This window comes from Dufourea novaeangliae, unplaced genomic scaffold (assembly GCF_001272555.1).
Source record: "Dufourea novaeangliae isolate 0120121106 unplaced genomic scaffold, ASM127255v1 scaffold196, whole genome shotgun sequence".
NCBI lineage: Eukaryota > Metazoa > Arthropoda > Insecta > Hymenoptera > Halictidae > Dufourea > Dufourea novaeangliae.
Genome location: NW_015374090.1, coordinates 132,436 through 148,242, shown reverse-complemented (window position 1 = coordinate 148,242; position 15,807 = coordinate 132,436). Strand labels below are relative to the sequence as shown.

Sequence of the window (15,807 nt, the reverse complement as noted above, 5' to 3'; positions counted from 1 at the left end):
CTCTTATTTTCTTTAAAAGATACGACAGTTGTTTCTTTAAAATCAATTTATAAACAGTTAAGTATTGCTTGCTTATCAAATTTAAAGTGTTCCCAAATTATTGAACACAATTGCGTGGAATGTTTTTGGGCTCTAAAATCTTCTGTTGGAAGAAATCGTGCAGTATAATCCGTCGCACCAAACGAAGAAGATGCAGTCTTTAAATCTGTCGGTAATATACTTGCTGCTTTGCCCAATAATAAGACCTTCATATCTCCATCGGAAATTTCTGCACTCTGGTGTTCCCGATGTGGAAATACTTATCAATTAACAGAAAAATTTTGTCTTTAGCAAAATTACATTGCAAAACATTACTGTGAATGCATCGTACAAAACTGAAAAGTATCTTTACATACTACACCTTTAATTCCATTGACAAAAGCCTTTGCTTTTTCGTTAAATTCGTTGCATTTCACCGATTGGATTGCGGGATCCATTAGAGACGCACAAGTCTGTTGACTCTGTGGACTATCCATTAGTTGTTTGGCAAGAGCAGTTGAAGTTTCATCTTCGTTTTGTTCACCGAATAGATTACGTTTAATGGCTGCTTTTGACACAGCGTTTTTGTTGTCGTACATGCTACGACGGCTTCGTGCGGGTGAGGTGTTAGATTGTCGAAAGTTTTTAAAATCTTTAAAGCTCAGAACATCACCCTGCAAAATATTCATGAAAACGTATTCATGTACAACGTACAATCGTCAACATACTGAGCGTAATTACTTGAGCAGAATGAGGAAGTAGTAGTAGTAGTTGTTGTTGTTGTTGTTGTTGTCGTTTGCCTTTGGAAACAGTTTCAACATCACCAAGAGACTTGTGTCTATGTCTTCGTACTGTATTTATATTTTTCTCGCGTAAATGTTTTTCTTGTATCCAACGTCTCATTCTCCTGCATTAACAATGGCAAAAAACATAAAACAAACAATCTTAACAAATACAAACAATTTTTGTACATTTTCGTACATCTCAAGGTATAATTTAAATCATTGAAAGATACATTTTCTGTATTCTGTATGACATGTGACATAAGCAAGGTATATAGTTCTAGCCACGATATAACGCGGTCGTAAAAGAATGAATGACATTTCTCGACCACGCTATACATATAGTCGCGAGAACTGGGTAATTATCATTCTGTTGTCTTACCTTACAAACGGAATTACCATGAAAAATGCGTTGGGACCAACTCCTATTTTCGCTTTCGGCGTCATGTCCTTTTTATTGTTGGGTAAGTCTGCTAAAGAGAACCATTCCACATTTTTTATCTCTTTCCTTGTTTTCGGTTGAAACTTCGTATCCTTTTGAACACCGCATATTATATATAACCTCAGTAATTGTTCATTTATCACTGATTCGATATATTCATTTTCATCTATCAGGTTTGAAATATCGAAGCCAGTTTCTTCCAAAACCTCTCGCACGGCACAATGAGACGGATCCTCGTCCTCGTTGACTTTGCCTTTAGGAAAACTCCAACTATTTTTTGCCCAATAACTCTGTACAAGCAATACTTTAGTTAAATCTTCATTCAATACAATAGCTCCGAACGTGGGAACATTTTGTTTATATTCTCGCCACTGTTCAAGAATATTATCTATATTAGCCACGTGTGGTTTTAAAAACGGTACGTGAAAGAAAATATGTGTAGCAAATTCTCTCATACTACATCGTCTAAGCTTTGGATTTTCATCTGTACAATAAAAATCTAAATAAAACCAGTGAGCCAGTTCGATTTGAAAACATATTCGAACCAAATCTTTTCGCTCTTCTTCGGGCACATTGATGATGAATCGGCTGAAAGTAATATACACATTATTCGCAAAATCAAAGCGAACGATAAAGAAAACCTTGAACGCAACGAAATATATTATAAGGCGCTATTTAGATTATCAGGAAAGTTAACCTGCTGAGATCATCAAGAATGTCTGACGGCACCGAGTGATCCACCATTTTAAGTAATGCAACGACGATGCGCAGCGCAACACCGCGCAACACTAACCTGATCTATATACTATATAGTATATATAAGTAGAACAGTGAACACTAAACAGGATGGTGAGCGTAGAGCTGCTACCTGAATCAGATAGTTGTGCCATCGTACGATTAATCGTGGTATTAGTTATGGGCAAAAAATTTTTAGCATTTAGTCGTAGGTGGCGACTGAAAATAATTCTGCTCGTGTCACGGTGTAAAGGGAAGTTCGCGCGGGCGTAGCGTAGCCAGCCAAAAATTTCACTTTTACCGATTTCCACACTATCTTACTCTAATAATTGTCACTTGACTAAATACATTCGTAAAATTTTCAGTTTTCGATTAAAATGAAAGTGGAACGAGTAGTAAACATTGTTTAAATAGGTGGAGTAATTTTTTCGGTTTGATGTAATTATTTATGTATTATAAAATTATGCTTCGAACAAATTGTAAATGAATATACGCATGCATGGAATCGAATCGATCGGACAGGCGATCATTAAAAAATTTCTGTAATCGAACATTGATACACAGCTCCGATGTGTTTCGTCGTAATTCGTATTTCTAGGTTTGAAGCAAATCACTGTACACGCGGACATTTCTTATTTAACATTTTCCTTCGTTCACGACCTACGATGATCTAAACTTTACGTAAGGAAGAACAGGAATTCCCTACGAGATTCAAGCTGCCTAATTTCTTTTCTATCGATATCCTTGCTCCCCCTTACACAAAACATGGTCGGTTATTTCACACTTCGATCTTTCTTTACTCTACAGAGTATGTACTCGATTGTGGCTGCTCTGTTGTTACTATAAAAACTGTAGAACAACCGATCAAAGTAACGACTCGAGGTAACGATGTATACGGACGAAAGTAAATGTCATTTTACATTTTGTACATAGCATACAAGCCTGATAGTATGCAGAAACGAGAATTTTAAGATCAGATAATACTCGTCCAATCCTGAACCATTAACACAGTCTTCAAGCGCGAGAAACTTAAAGGACTGTTCCTCGATGACTATGTTATTTTACATGTTTACGAAAATATCTTTCATGACACACGTGAAAGAATAAACGTAATAAGAGACAATCATACGAAGCATACACATTACGAGAAAGACGCTTCTCTCAAACACTATGGTCTACTATTTTTTCTCAGATTGATTTCAACTATCGAAAAGGCTAATGTAATCTCGATGACCATATCAAGAGAAATGAAATGAATAGAGAATTAGTACAATACACAAACTCTCAAAGTATGTTGGTAGAAACGTTTGAAACTATTATATAATATATTTCGATACAAATGTTTTCATGAAAAAATACCTTTTGCTTATTACTAAATAAAAAATTACGAAGATACAGTGATTCCTTTGTAAGAAAATTTAATCGAGATTACACCGCACTGGATAATAAAAACTATTATCGACAAGAATACTCAGTGTCGTTAATGGTTTATAGTAACAAAAACAGCGATCCTCCTTCCCAAAGGACGATTAAATAGTAAATAATTTTTTTTTATATTTATCTCATTTGGTTTTAATTTTTGTTATTTAATAGTACGTGCTAATCGTTTATCTATTCTCAACAAGTTCATCCCCTACACAATGTTTAACATAACAGCCTGCCAGCAGCGTAAAAGATTAAAGATATTTTTTTTTTAATTAAATTCGCCTTTTTTTTTTTTCAATTTTAATCGCATCGCTAATTTCCACGTTTCTTCTTCTTTTACTGTTTTCGTTTTATATCAGCGACGAAATAACTTCTTTCTTCTGGTTCCTCGATTAACCGCTAAACTGACGAGGCAACGACGTAACGGTTTATGCAAGTGTCCTCAGAAAAAATTCGTGATGTCGATTGTACCGTTTGGTAACGTCACGTTTACAACTCGATGCTTTCCCTTTTTATTTTCTTCAGTAACGATTCTTAATTATAGGCCTCTGGCAGAGGCGATTCTTGCGAATGCGTTCCACAGGCATCTAGGCACGACAGATATAAAAGTAGTACGTTCAGGAATACTAAACTATGCGCGCGCGCACACATATATATGTATATATTACCCTATATATTATATATAGGGTGCTCAATAAACTATAAATTCCTATAATATGAAGAAAATCCCCCGCTAGATGCAAGACAACGTTCAAACTGGATTCTTTTATAAATAGATTGATCGAGAATCATTTCAACTTGTAGGCGATAATTGTACACCCAATCTCGATCACCTTTACTTAATTATAAAGACGATAGCGTATTTACTCGCAGAGAAGACTGTCTTATTGTCAGCGATAGATTTCCCCATACGCAAGAAATCTACAATTTATAAAATACTCTGTATATGCATACATACTTAGGACCCTTATTCGCTATGTTTTTTTTCTGTGTATCATGACTTTTAATAGCGAGTAACTAATGCTTGCGATCATTCACGCGATTCGTTACGTAAATCGTCTCGAAGAGTATATAGGAAGTTATCAGTTATTTTTTCTTCAGTACCTTTATCTTGTACATTACTACGGTCACGATTACGTCTTCCAAAAGTGCTGGGTGCAATGAGAGAAAGCTTTTTTTTGTTACCATAAAGAAAAGAGACAATGAGATAGACTTTGACATTTTTGATATAAGGGGGGAGATGGTTACGACAATGTCTGGTATTTGTATGATAAAGCTTTTGTTAGACATACGGTCGAATTCGATTGGATTCATCGCCATGTTCGTTTCCCCTCCAAAAAAGCTAACTCCCAATATCACTGCAGCAGAAGAGAGGATACTTGGGAAGAGATTGCGGTAGAGACTAGCAATTGTTGGGATCCGGTGGTGTGACAAGGTACTCGTCGGCGCGTTTATGATCGGACAATGCCCGCATTGTATACGTGTCCTGGGGTAAGTCGCTCTTCCTTCGCAGAAGTGGCTTAGTTTTATTGGTGTTTGTCATCTTCTTTGCCTATAATGAAAAATATTCACATTATGAATCACCATACAACAACAACAACAACAACAACAACAACAACGATAACCACAATATGCACGACTAATTTCAATTTTATCAAATTGTAGCACGATGACTCGTCTAATAATTCATATGGTTACTAGAACCATGTTCGTAGCATTGGTTGTTACGTTGTTGTAAGTGTTTGTTAAGGACATGACCATAGTAGCAACACAAAGTATCGAGAAACACTGTCAAATTTTGTCAAACCATGCGGTACTCTTCTAGAGCGCAGACGGAACCATACCTCGTTTGCCTTAGCTTCTATCTTTTCCAAAGTGAGCGGCGTTTGATCCGTATCGCCATCTTCGTCCGGTGGTGGGCTATCCAATTGTTGTTGTGATATCGTAGTGTTGGCGATAGTATTTGTTAAACCTTTACCGGACACATTATAATTTGGATGTCTCATAGCTAAGGTTTCCACGCGCATCCACGCTTCATCTCTATCTTTCATGAGCCTTTTTTCCCTCTGACGATCCTGAAAGTATTGCAGTTAGTATAAATATTATGCTCTTATCCGGTTTTCTGTGTCATCGTGATTACATACTTGATAATACTGTTGAGTACATTCGTCGAACACTTTTTGGTTCATCTCCATAAAGAGCTTCAATGCATTGTAAATCAAGCCATGAATGGTTTTGTTCCAGTGATTGCGGGAATTTCTGTAGAATGCTGGATACATAATAGGTAAAATGACCAAATAGTTGTCCGATATTAAGGACATTATATATTCGTTGTTCCAATAATAGAGGGCCCTTTCAGCCACCTAGAGGACAATCAAGTGAAATGCAACATAAACGAAATAATATTACAGATGAAACTTACAGAATATCGCCAATAAAGCTTAAAAAAAAAAATACCTGAAAATGTGGAGATGAAACGCATTTCGCTAACTGCCTGAACAGTGGGTCCATGACTTTCTGAAATTCGGCAGGCTCGATCACATCCAAAATCTCCTCTAGCTCGTTCAAGAACATCACTTCTTTCGGGGAATGTGTTTTCGGCCAAAATTTCAGCAAGCTCCGAATAACAGGCTCGGTTAGCGACGGATCTTTTTCCAGAAATTGAACAACACAATACGCTAACTGCGGATGATAGACGGACAGTGATTTGGCTTTGTGTAGAGGTAAAAGCACCTTTAATAGAAAAATTTTATGTTCCTCCTTTAGTGGCAAGGCGAAACCGTTGATTATACTGAAAGAACAAGGGATTTAATACGCGTGCGATTTTGCTATTTTATTTATTTATAACAAGAAGCAACGAAAAAATTACCTTCCCAAGATCTCTAAGAGTTCGGCGATGCCATTGTGGTGTTCAGTTTCGTATATAAATCGGTAAAAAACATTGTTTATTTGCTTCCTGATGTATGCCCTAAGCCCTAAAAACTTTCCATAAATCCTATGAAGCGTAGTTTTAAGGAAATCCCTTTCCCGTGGATCTTCCGAATCGAATAGCTCCAAAAGCTGTAAGACAAACTTCTGATCGATGTAGCGTCTCGCAATGGAGGGTTGGAAGTCTTGAGACTCTAATAGCCGGAGGAAAAACTCGTAAACCAACTGTAAGTGCGGCCAGGCTGCTTCCAGAGTCGGTTCATCCTCTTCCGGGTCGAACTCGGCACCGTTTGGATTCGATGACGGAGGAAGCGTGCGGAAGAGGTTCATTGCGAACTATAAAAGCTTGATTCTGTTAAAAATGATTCCTTCTTATCTACTAAAAGTGTTAAGGTATTTCCAACTTACCATGTTCACCGCCTCGGGGTATATAGCCTCTGTGATAACATTTTTGTTCGTGGTAACGTATTCGACCATCTCGTGCAGAGCGGTACGTTTCACTTCCTTCCATTTTAAATCCGATAGCGGATCAGATTCGAAATCAAAGAGAACGCAACATTGTCGTAGTTTCTGTATAAAAAGTTCCTCCCGTTCGTTTCCTTGTTGCGTCTCTGAAACGAGAAATCAAATGGAATTTATATGGATCGAATACATAAGCGTAGGTATGCACATATGCATGCATTTAAAGATCAGGATACACGGAATGCACACAAACAATTCATATATCTCTCGAAAAACTCCGTTCTGGATTCTTTCTCCGATTCTTCTGAACGTGTTCACGGACTACTGTAGACATTATGCATTTTATCGAACGTGAAAACAATAAATGGCAAAACAACAAATTTATCGAAGTCTAATAAAGTTTTCTATTTTATTTTACCCGGACTACTTCACGGGGAAAATAAATAGCTTTTCGAATCACCGTGATTTATCGACAACAAAAAAACACACCGAAAGATCTATGTGTAGATTTTTATTTTGTTTTCAATTATCCAATACTATTCATATCTTTTGGACTGTTCCATCAACTCTTTATTGGACAATTCCACGGGTCTGTTCTCTTTATATTTATTTACCCCATTGTCATAATGTTTCGAATACATTGTATATTACTTCTCATTGTCGGTCACGTATACCACAAACGGGTTCGCCCGCTCGCATGTACGTACGTACGCACGCACGCACGCACGCACGCACGCACGCACATGCTCTCTTCCCATAGACACCCTATGTATTTCTTTATCTCGGGTAAGTTTGTTAGGTCTGGGTTCAAAAGTGATAAATAAACTTTCAGTGTTTCTTTACCGATTAACAAAGGCCGTAGAGGTTGGTAATGCGAAGTGAAGCTGATCAGGCAAGTTTTATTCGGTTCTCGGGAAAGTACCGTGGCTAAGGCTAGACCCTGATGGAAGCTAGGACTTTTCGGCAAACCGCCGGATGCAAAAGGATATCCGTCAACGTGAACCATTCTGCTTTCACGTAGCTATCCGTGTTCACAGTTCACGATATTATCACCGGAAGCTTGCCTTCTTTTTTGCTCGATGAATTACGGGGCGTGCGGCACTTTTCTATACACCGGCTTCCTTCTTCACATAACAATCTGTTGCTTCGGCGTAACTGACCGTTCTTCCGAGCAAAAAGTACGCTATCTCTCGAAATTTATACGGCGTTACGCGTTCGTGTACGCGTGTGTATTTCAGGTGTGTTAACTTATGCGCCGCATGATCGTTGAATATGACCGCGACTCCGAATCACCTCGAAAAATAGGAAAGATGGAAGTAATTGAAATTGGACAAAAATGCCGTCGATATCAACGACGGCTAAGGACTGTTTACGTTAGAAAGCTGAGAATCGCCGCGAATGATACTGTGGTGCGCATGCCAGGACCACCACCCCGCCTTACAATCGATATGCTTTGACGTGTAGCTACTTCATAATTCCTGGGCGTCCGAGAATTTAAAAATAATAAAAAGAAAAAACCCGAAAGTAACTGCCAGAGCGTTCTTACTTGGTATACCCCGTCTTCTCCGTAGAACTTTTACTAGTATTGTAGGAAATTTCGAAATAAACATTTATTTAAGTAAAACCGTTATTACTTGATTAATGTTATCGTTATCAGCAATTAAATAAAATAATTAATTATTACATATCGATCGAAAGACAATTAATCCAATCGAGGGATTTATTATCGGCGCACAGTTCATTTATATGTCCTGTCTTCCATGTATACATACATATACATACATATGCATACAGTTCCCACAAACTTCTAATCTGTTTTATCAAGGAATTCACCTCGAAGGTAAACAACTACTTACCAGAGAGAAGCGGCAATTTTTGAAGTTCTCGATTTTTCGTGATATTGAATCTGGAACTACTTTGTCGCTTGTCCTTTTTTATTACAGGACCGCCTGGTTGATACTTGATCTTGTTTATCAACGTCGGCGGTGGTGGTGCACTCGTCATAGGTGGTCCTCCTGCTACCTTATTGGCCTGAAACACCATATTGAAGAATTCACTAATGACATAATAGAATTAAGCTCCAAAGTTCAAAGATTTATCAAATGAACATAAATTTGATCAGTGAAGTGCCTGACACAATACATGCATGAAACTGTACACACAATTTTATCCAACTCTTGTTCTTAGGAATTTCTTTCTTCAAAAAATTTAAAACTCGTATAATTTCAAGCCAATATCAACGCACTGTTATGATAGAACGTTTACGAAATTTCTAATACGTATGTATTTTCATTAGGTCCCACTCTCAATAATTAACTAGTATATGTATAAGAATTATTTTCAAATGCGTATGCCAATCTATGAGTAATGCTTATTACATTGGATACAATTCTTCCAACGTTGCGTTAATGCCTGGCTTCCATGAGAGAAGTTTTGTAGGTGATCTTGAAACCATTTATGCACTGTTGATCTTGACCCTTCATCTGAAGTGATGTCCATTTAGAGCATCTTCTAGTGGCCAAAAAAGATGACAGTTACTTGAAGGTATGTTTGGCAAATGTATAGGATAATCTGCTAAGTCTACTTCAATCTGGCGCACTAAAGAATACCCGCATGTTGTCAAATGAAAATATTTATACAGATTGCGCAAGAATGACTTCAACACCAATCACAAAACCTCATCTCGAGGAACCTAGCTGACAGTGTAGTCGTGTGCAGTTGATTAAGGAAGCATGACGTGTAACAATAATTGTACATATGTAAGGGATGAAATTTTGTCTATCACACTTGGATTTTTATTTAAATATTCTTTGAGCTCCCCTACCTTTTAGCACAAATTTTCATAAGATACTTTTGTGATTGCTTGAATATTCTTGTAAATACATGCATACGCACACTTTGTACTTACTATTCCATATCAATTTTCTACTATGTATTCCAAAGATGAAGTGTACTCGATACATCGAGCAGAATGAAACGAAATAAAACAGTCGATGGAAATTTAATAATGTACACTGATATGTACTGCAGATAAAAACGTGTGTTTTGTGTACAGTTTGCGTGCCTTATGTAGTAAGCAGTTATGCAAGTCTGTGCTTAAAGTAACATTCGCTGACTTTTGGAACCTGTGTAAATAAATAGTTACAAGAGAACTGTAATGACGATTCGAATGATTACGATCAATCATAACCGATTGTTTGTCACTTTACTTTTACATAAGCTTCTTAAACTCTACACGTCGTTCGTATGCGTGCACGTTACAACTTCGAGGCAGTTCCGCGTTTATAAGTGAAACAATTTTGTCACAAACCCATTACTTTCTATTTATCTCTACTTCCTATCTCTCCTGATAAACGTTAACGGTATAAAACAGTCAAATCATTTAAGTCGCTGTAATTAAAGGTTCGACGAGACAAATATCACACAATCACGATACAAATGTATGTATGTATACAGAATTTCAGCATGAAACGATGAAAAACTAAACATAAGTATCCCAAGATTTTAGATTTATTTGAAAACATTTTTCCATTGCTTAAACAAACGTAAAATACTGATCTCAAGGTCGCATATATTTTTTGCTAATTAGAGTGTCGATGGCATCTAAATATGTAAATATATTTTTTAAAAACGAGTATCTAGTGACCTCCATGGCCTTGAGAAATGAAACAAATGTTTTCTAGGTACTAAACAATTTTACGGTGAAAATAATGCAGGTGAGGTAAGCGTTTCTTCAAATCGCGCGCGCGCGCGCGCTCAATCCGTTCATGTCGTGTATGGAACTTTGATTACTCGTTAATTACAAACAAGAAATGTATCAAATTTCCAGCAACGTCAAATGCCGTTAACTGTTTCGAACGAGAGCTAAAAGCATGACTAGGAAATCACAAGGAAGATATCAGTAAATTATATCGGGGTACTTTGGGTCAGACCATTTCCGGGTTGCACATCGTCGGATTTACAGTTAGTAGAAACTAGAGAAAAAAAATCCGACAATTGAATGTTTCAGCAAGATTCTTCGAGAAAAACTGTAAAACCGTTTCCAAGGTGCGCAAACGTTGATTGACAATGAATGAGAGGTCACGCTGGAATACTGTATAATATAGATCGCGGAAAATGCACAAGCCACACGTAGAATACGTACATATGTATACAGGTTGAGTTGCACGCGTGCACGACCCTCGCGAAGAAAAACATTTTAGGTAGGCAAATGGTTGAAGATGGACACCGAATTACCTCTCGAGGGAGAGGTATTTAATAATCGGAGAATATTTAACCGTATAGAAAATGAAACGGTTAGCAACGTAAATAGAGGTACAAAAGAGTAAAAGATGTTTAGGCTAGGAAGAATCGATGATATATGTATAATAAGAGTATCGAAGAAAACTAGTAACCGAGCCGAGTTATGTCGATTCGAAGGATCATGGAACGGGCGATATAACCTCACCTCGTCACCTGACTCGCCATCCTTGCCGTTTTTCCCCTTGTCCTTACTGATCTTAGACGTATCCTGGAACAAAACAAGTAAAATTGCACCACTTGTACGAAATGCACGATGCCACGACAGCACACGAATCGCGTTCGAGACGCGAGGTACCGTTCAGCAAAACTCGCGGCTCGCGCGATGACACAGACGGAAACGAGAATCAGTGGACTGAATGGATGTACCATAATGTCAGGTCCTTTGGAACGTAAGGCCGTGAAAATGTGCTAGCGAAACGAATGTCGCAAAATCGAGAATCACGCTACACCCTTCGGTGTCTCAACTACCGGGGTTGTTTCCCCGAACTCTCTTTACTCTCCCTTTACTTCTTCCCTTTCTCGCCAACTATACTTCTCTCTCTCTCTCTCTCTCTCTCTCTCTCTCTCTCTCTCTCGCTCTCTCCCTTATCCCCCTCACTCTCCGACTGTTCACAGGATATATGCGTTATATATGTCTTCCTCTGTCTTTCTTATTAGGAAGCGTGCGCGTGCCCACGATCTCTATCGCGTGAAGGAGGAACACAGTATCGCGTATAGGTGTGCATTACTGATAGCGTAAGGCGTAAGGTAGCGTAAGGAGAGAGAGCCCATACGCGTTGCGTATTACACGCGATCACATCAGACCAGACCAGACCAGACCAGACCTCACTATTTAGACAGGACGTGCAACACGATGAACGCACCTTTTCCTTTTTCGTTTGCCGGCTCGACATATTTTGCCCTCGATTGCGAGTAACGATTACGCGTGATCCAATTGAATCAGCGAATTAACACATTTTTAAAACACGTAGTTACGCATCGATCACAGCGGTTACCCAGGCTCCGACACGGAACACTCGTTCGCAGCGGCCATTGGCTATACTTGGCGATTGAACTTTTTTCCCTAGCTTTCGGATACGAACCGAATGTTCTTTTCGCTTCGCGCGACCATTATTTCGTTTCCGCTTAAATACCGTTCATCGTTCATTATTCGTAAACAATATACCCTACCGATGCGATAACACGAACACTACCTCCTTGTTAATATCATGCCTTATAGTTTCTTTGTTATTGATATATGATTAAAAATGATATATACAAAAAGAGTAATTGTTTAAATGGTCTCACTTGGTGATACATGGATTCGTTTCTCGATGTGATGAGTGAGTTATTAAATCGTATCGTTTGAAGAATTTTCAAATCAACCGCTTGAAGTTGACGCTGGGATTTATAACGTCTACGATGAATCATGTGTGCTATGTAGTTGTCCGTTACAGTCTGACAACCAGTGACTTTTGCACTGAGAATGAGAGCACTTTCTTATGCTGTTATATATACAATGGTGCATACTGCATTTTCGGAAATACAGAAAAAAATCATGCAATTTGAAATCAATTGTGTGTTCTCAGTAATTTAATGACAGATACTTTATTGAACTGCCTTAAATCCAAATTGTTTATCAACAATTATTGGTGCAAACTTAGTTTTTTAATAAGCAACTCTAACCATCTAAACCTCTGTTCGAAAAGGCCCGTGGCAGCCCGTGGTGCCACAAACAGTGAAACAATCAACAATCTAGTAGCAACGGAGTATTACCATCGACTAGATATAGAATAGACCTATCATTCAATGACTTTTTTTGTCCCGTACTTCGGGGGCATCAGAAGCCCCCGTATCATTTCAGTATTTCATTGTTTGCCGGCGAAACCGGGGTATGTAATAATGTACATACATAGCGTTATGCTGGCAGCTCTCGTCTTGACCAAGTATTAGTTTTGAAGCTTAAAGAACGTAGATTAATCCCAGTATATTGTTAATGACAATAAACGACCGGAACACCGTTAAAATCGTATTTAATCGCGCACACTATTATATTTTTTTTATTGGTGGCGCCATCCGTGGCGAAACGGTAAAACTGCTAGCCAAATTATACCGACAGGTAAGTGAAAATATCTGCTGTTGAAAAAAGACGAATATCTCAGTATGTAAATAGGCGCTTAAAATGGTGCATCGACTCAATACCGCAGAACCCCATAATCGGAAGAATTATTTCTGTCAACACTGCATACAGTACTATGTACATATGTATGTACATACATATCAACACTGGTAGAAGTAATTCCTCTAATTATGGGGTTCTATTGCATTTGGTCGACGGATTGAATCGCGGGGAATATTCTAAGACTAGCAACGTTAACTTTGAGCGCTTAATTACTGAGATATTCACATTTTGTTCATCACTAGAAATTTTCACGCACCTGTCGGTATGATTTGGCTAGTAGTTTGAGCGAATTGCCACGAGTGGCGCCACCGATCGAAAAAATAGTGGTATTTGGCCACGATTAAATGCGATTTTGACAGTGTTCTGGTTGTTTATTGTTATTATCAATATAATGGGATTAATCTACGTTTTGTAAGCTCCAAATGGAATACTTGGTGAAGATGGAATCTGTTGTCCATATAACGTTGTAAGGTCTATCCAAATATGTATGAACAATTGTCAATCGGTGCAAACAATTGTTATTTTAATAATGATCTCGTGATTACTGTTGCTCAACGAATAGAAGGGATTAATCTCCGTTCTCCAAGCTTCTGATCTAGTGGTTGACAAAGAAAAATGTTGTTGGTTCGATGCTGTAAGTACATGTGCGAATAATGCAATAATGATTCTAGCCATTATTAACACAGAAGCGCACGAAACAACTATAACTTGTTGCAAGTAGTCGTGCGGATAAAATATTCATTTTCATCGATGTTGTGCGTTGGATGCCTGGAATGTAAATAATACTGGACGGTATTCACTTGCGGAATTATTGGGATACATAATATCTACACTACTTGTTGCGTCGCTTTATTTTTACAATGTTCGCGATACTTATCGATGTTCATCGATAGATGCTACCGAAGTAAACTCTTGGTAAATAGAGTTCTGGAGGTACGTACCGTATAGGTGATTACGTTTATAAATGATTTCCCGATTATACTCGTGCCATTGCTTCGTACTTAATGAAACTGCATAACTTATTCGAGAAGTGTAGCAGAGGAAATTATGTTGGGAACGCGCACGAATTAGGGAAGAGGAGGCGAACAAGATGCATTCTACTTGGTATTATCACGTCGAACCAACAGTTATTGTACGTGCCTTCGTCTCATCACCATTCCCGGCTCGTCTGCCACGCAAATAAGGTACCGTCTCGTACTATTTATCAAAGGAAAAACAAAAGGTCTATCCAACGGAACGATTCGAGACACTCGAAGAAGAGAACTGCCGTTGTTGTTCACGTTAGAAAAAAGGGATTACGAACGGTCGGTTTTTATGTTCGAATTCGACGCATCTCTTACGATTAGGAACGCGTGGTATGTACATACCTGTACATGTAAGTATCGACGTACATATGTATATGCTTACAAGCATGGAATTACTTTGGAATTTTTCAGTAAATCTTGAGCGCAGCAAATGACAATAGACGGAGTATGCGATAGAAAGGGTATTGGTTATAAATATTATGCGAGTAAGGGGACGACAACATGAAATAATCAAGGATCATGACAAGTCCGAAGATGAAATGGTATTATAATAATTCGATTCAACGATTAGATTGATTTGCGCGTATAAATGCGATTGGCTAGGGCATTTTCAATTGAGATCCTTCCTAAGTAAATGAATTTTATACGTTGCATGCGTTGTAAAGGGGCAGCACGGTCTAAAGCCGTGCTGATCGAGCAAAGTTCACCAAACTCGTAGACATTTTTCGTTTCTTCTGTTTCCACTAAAAACTATCCAGTTCGGGCTCGCTCGCATAAATACGCATTGATTCTGAATCTCTAGTTGTTTGACTGAAGCGAGCCATGCCTCGTAGGTGAACTGCGATATCGAACAAAGTTCGAACGCACTATGCATGAGGATTAGGAGAATCGTTCCGGTTCAATAAAGACGGAACTCTAGATGATGACTGATCCGCGGTAAAAAGGTAGAACGACATAAATAAGGCTTCTCGTTCGAAGCAGCCCGCGGCTGTTGTTTTCGTCAACGAGTCTGATCAATCGGTGGAATTTTGCGGACGAGATGCGGAATTGTCCTACGCCGACTGAAATAGCCTCGGGCGACTTTTCCACGTTCGACGACGACGTTGTAAGTATGTGCGTGCGTGCACGTTGTTGTATCCGCAAGGTTCAAGGTCACGGTGGTTCAAGGCGAGATTTGGGTTCATTTAGCGGGACGTTATAAGTTACAGGGAGCTATAAGTTTAGGTTTGATAGTTGTGTTGTTAATTCTCATTTTGTCTCGCTCGTGTGACCGATTGCGTTGCGGTTGCGGTTGCGTTCTTGCTTCAGTTCGATGCTATCGATAATCGTTCCATTTCCAACTTGTAAATATTTCATGGAAAAACCTCGGATCTTTTGCATGTTTCCACGCAGCTTTGTTACAGAGATAATTCTTGGTGTACCGTACACTTACACCAGTCAGTAACGCGTTTCGTGCAACGTTCCGCCTCAAAGTATATGTATATGTATACATATGTATATACGTATACATTTATCGAATGAAACGAG

The 15,807-nt window shown here is 38.5% G+C and overlaps 2 protein-coding genes across 5 annotated transcripts; both read right to left on the bottom strand.

The window, feature by feature from the left end:
* Nucleotides 1-47: 47 nt before the first annotated feature.
* On the bottom strand, nt 48-1,986 carry LOC107190758 (m7GpppN-mRNA hydrolase). Its single transcript, XM_015579628.1, has 5 exons — nt 1,940-1,986; nt 1,183-1,830; nt 760-925; nt 401-692; nt 48-298 (listed from the first exon to the last, which is right to left on the bottom strand). The coding sequence occupies exons 1-5, from the start codon at nt 1,984-1,986 to the stop codon at nt 48-50; spliced, it is 1,404 nt and encodes a 467-aa protein (XP_015435114.1).
* A 1,627-nt stretch (nt 1,987-3,613) lies between these two features.
* Nucleotides 3,614-12,112, bottom strand: LOC107190748 (serine/threonine-protein phosphatase 2A 56 kDa regulatory subunit gamma isoform-like). Of its 4 annotated transcripts, XR_001516265.1 has the most exons (10): nt 11,958-12,112; nt 11,240-11,302; nt 8,649-8,823; nt 6,739-6,941; nt 6,272-6,666; nt 5,860-6,193; nt 5,547-5,765; nt 5,247-5,477; nt 4,695-4,954; nt 3,614-3,989 (listed from the first exon to the last, which is right to left on the bottom strand). XR_001516265.1 is itself a non-coding variant. In XM_015579615.1 (9 exons), the coding sequence occupies exons 1-9, from the start codon at nt 11,985-11,987 to the stop codon at nt 4,805-4,807; spliced, it is 1,800 nt and encodes a 599-aa protein (XP_015435101.1). In that variant the 5' UTR covers nt 11,988-12,112; the 3' UTR covers nt 4,545-4,804. The 4 variants fall into 4 exon arrangements, 3 of the variants coding, with proteins under 3 accessions (XP_015435101.1, XP_015435102.1, XP_015435103.1); XM_015579615.1 differs by lacking the exon at nt 3,614-3,989 and having other exon boundaries at nt 4,545-4,954; XM_015579616.1 differs by lacking the exons at nt 3,614-3,989; nt 11,958-12,112 and adding an exon at nt 11,461-11,834 and having other exon boundaries at nt 4,545-4,954.
* Between the last annotated feature and the right edge of the window lie 3,695 nt (nt 12,113-15,807).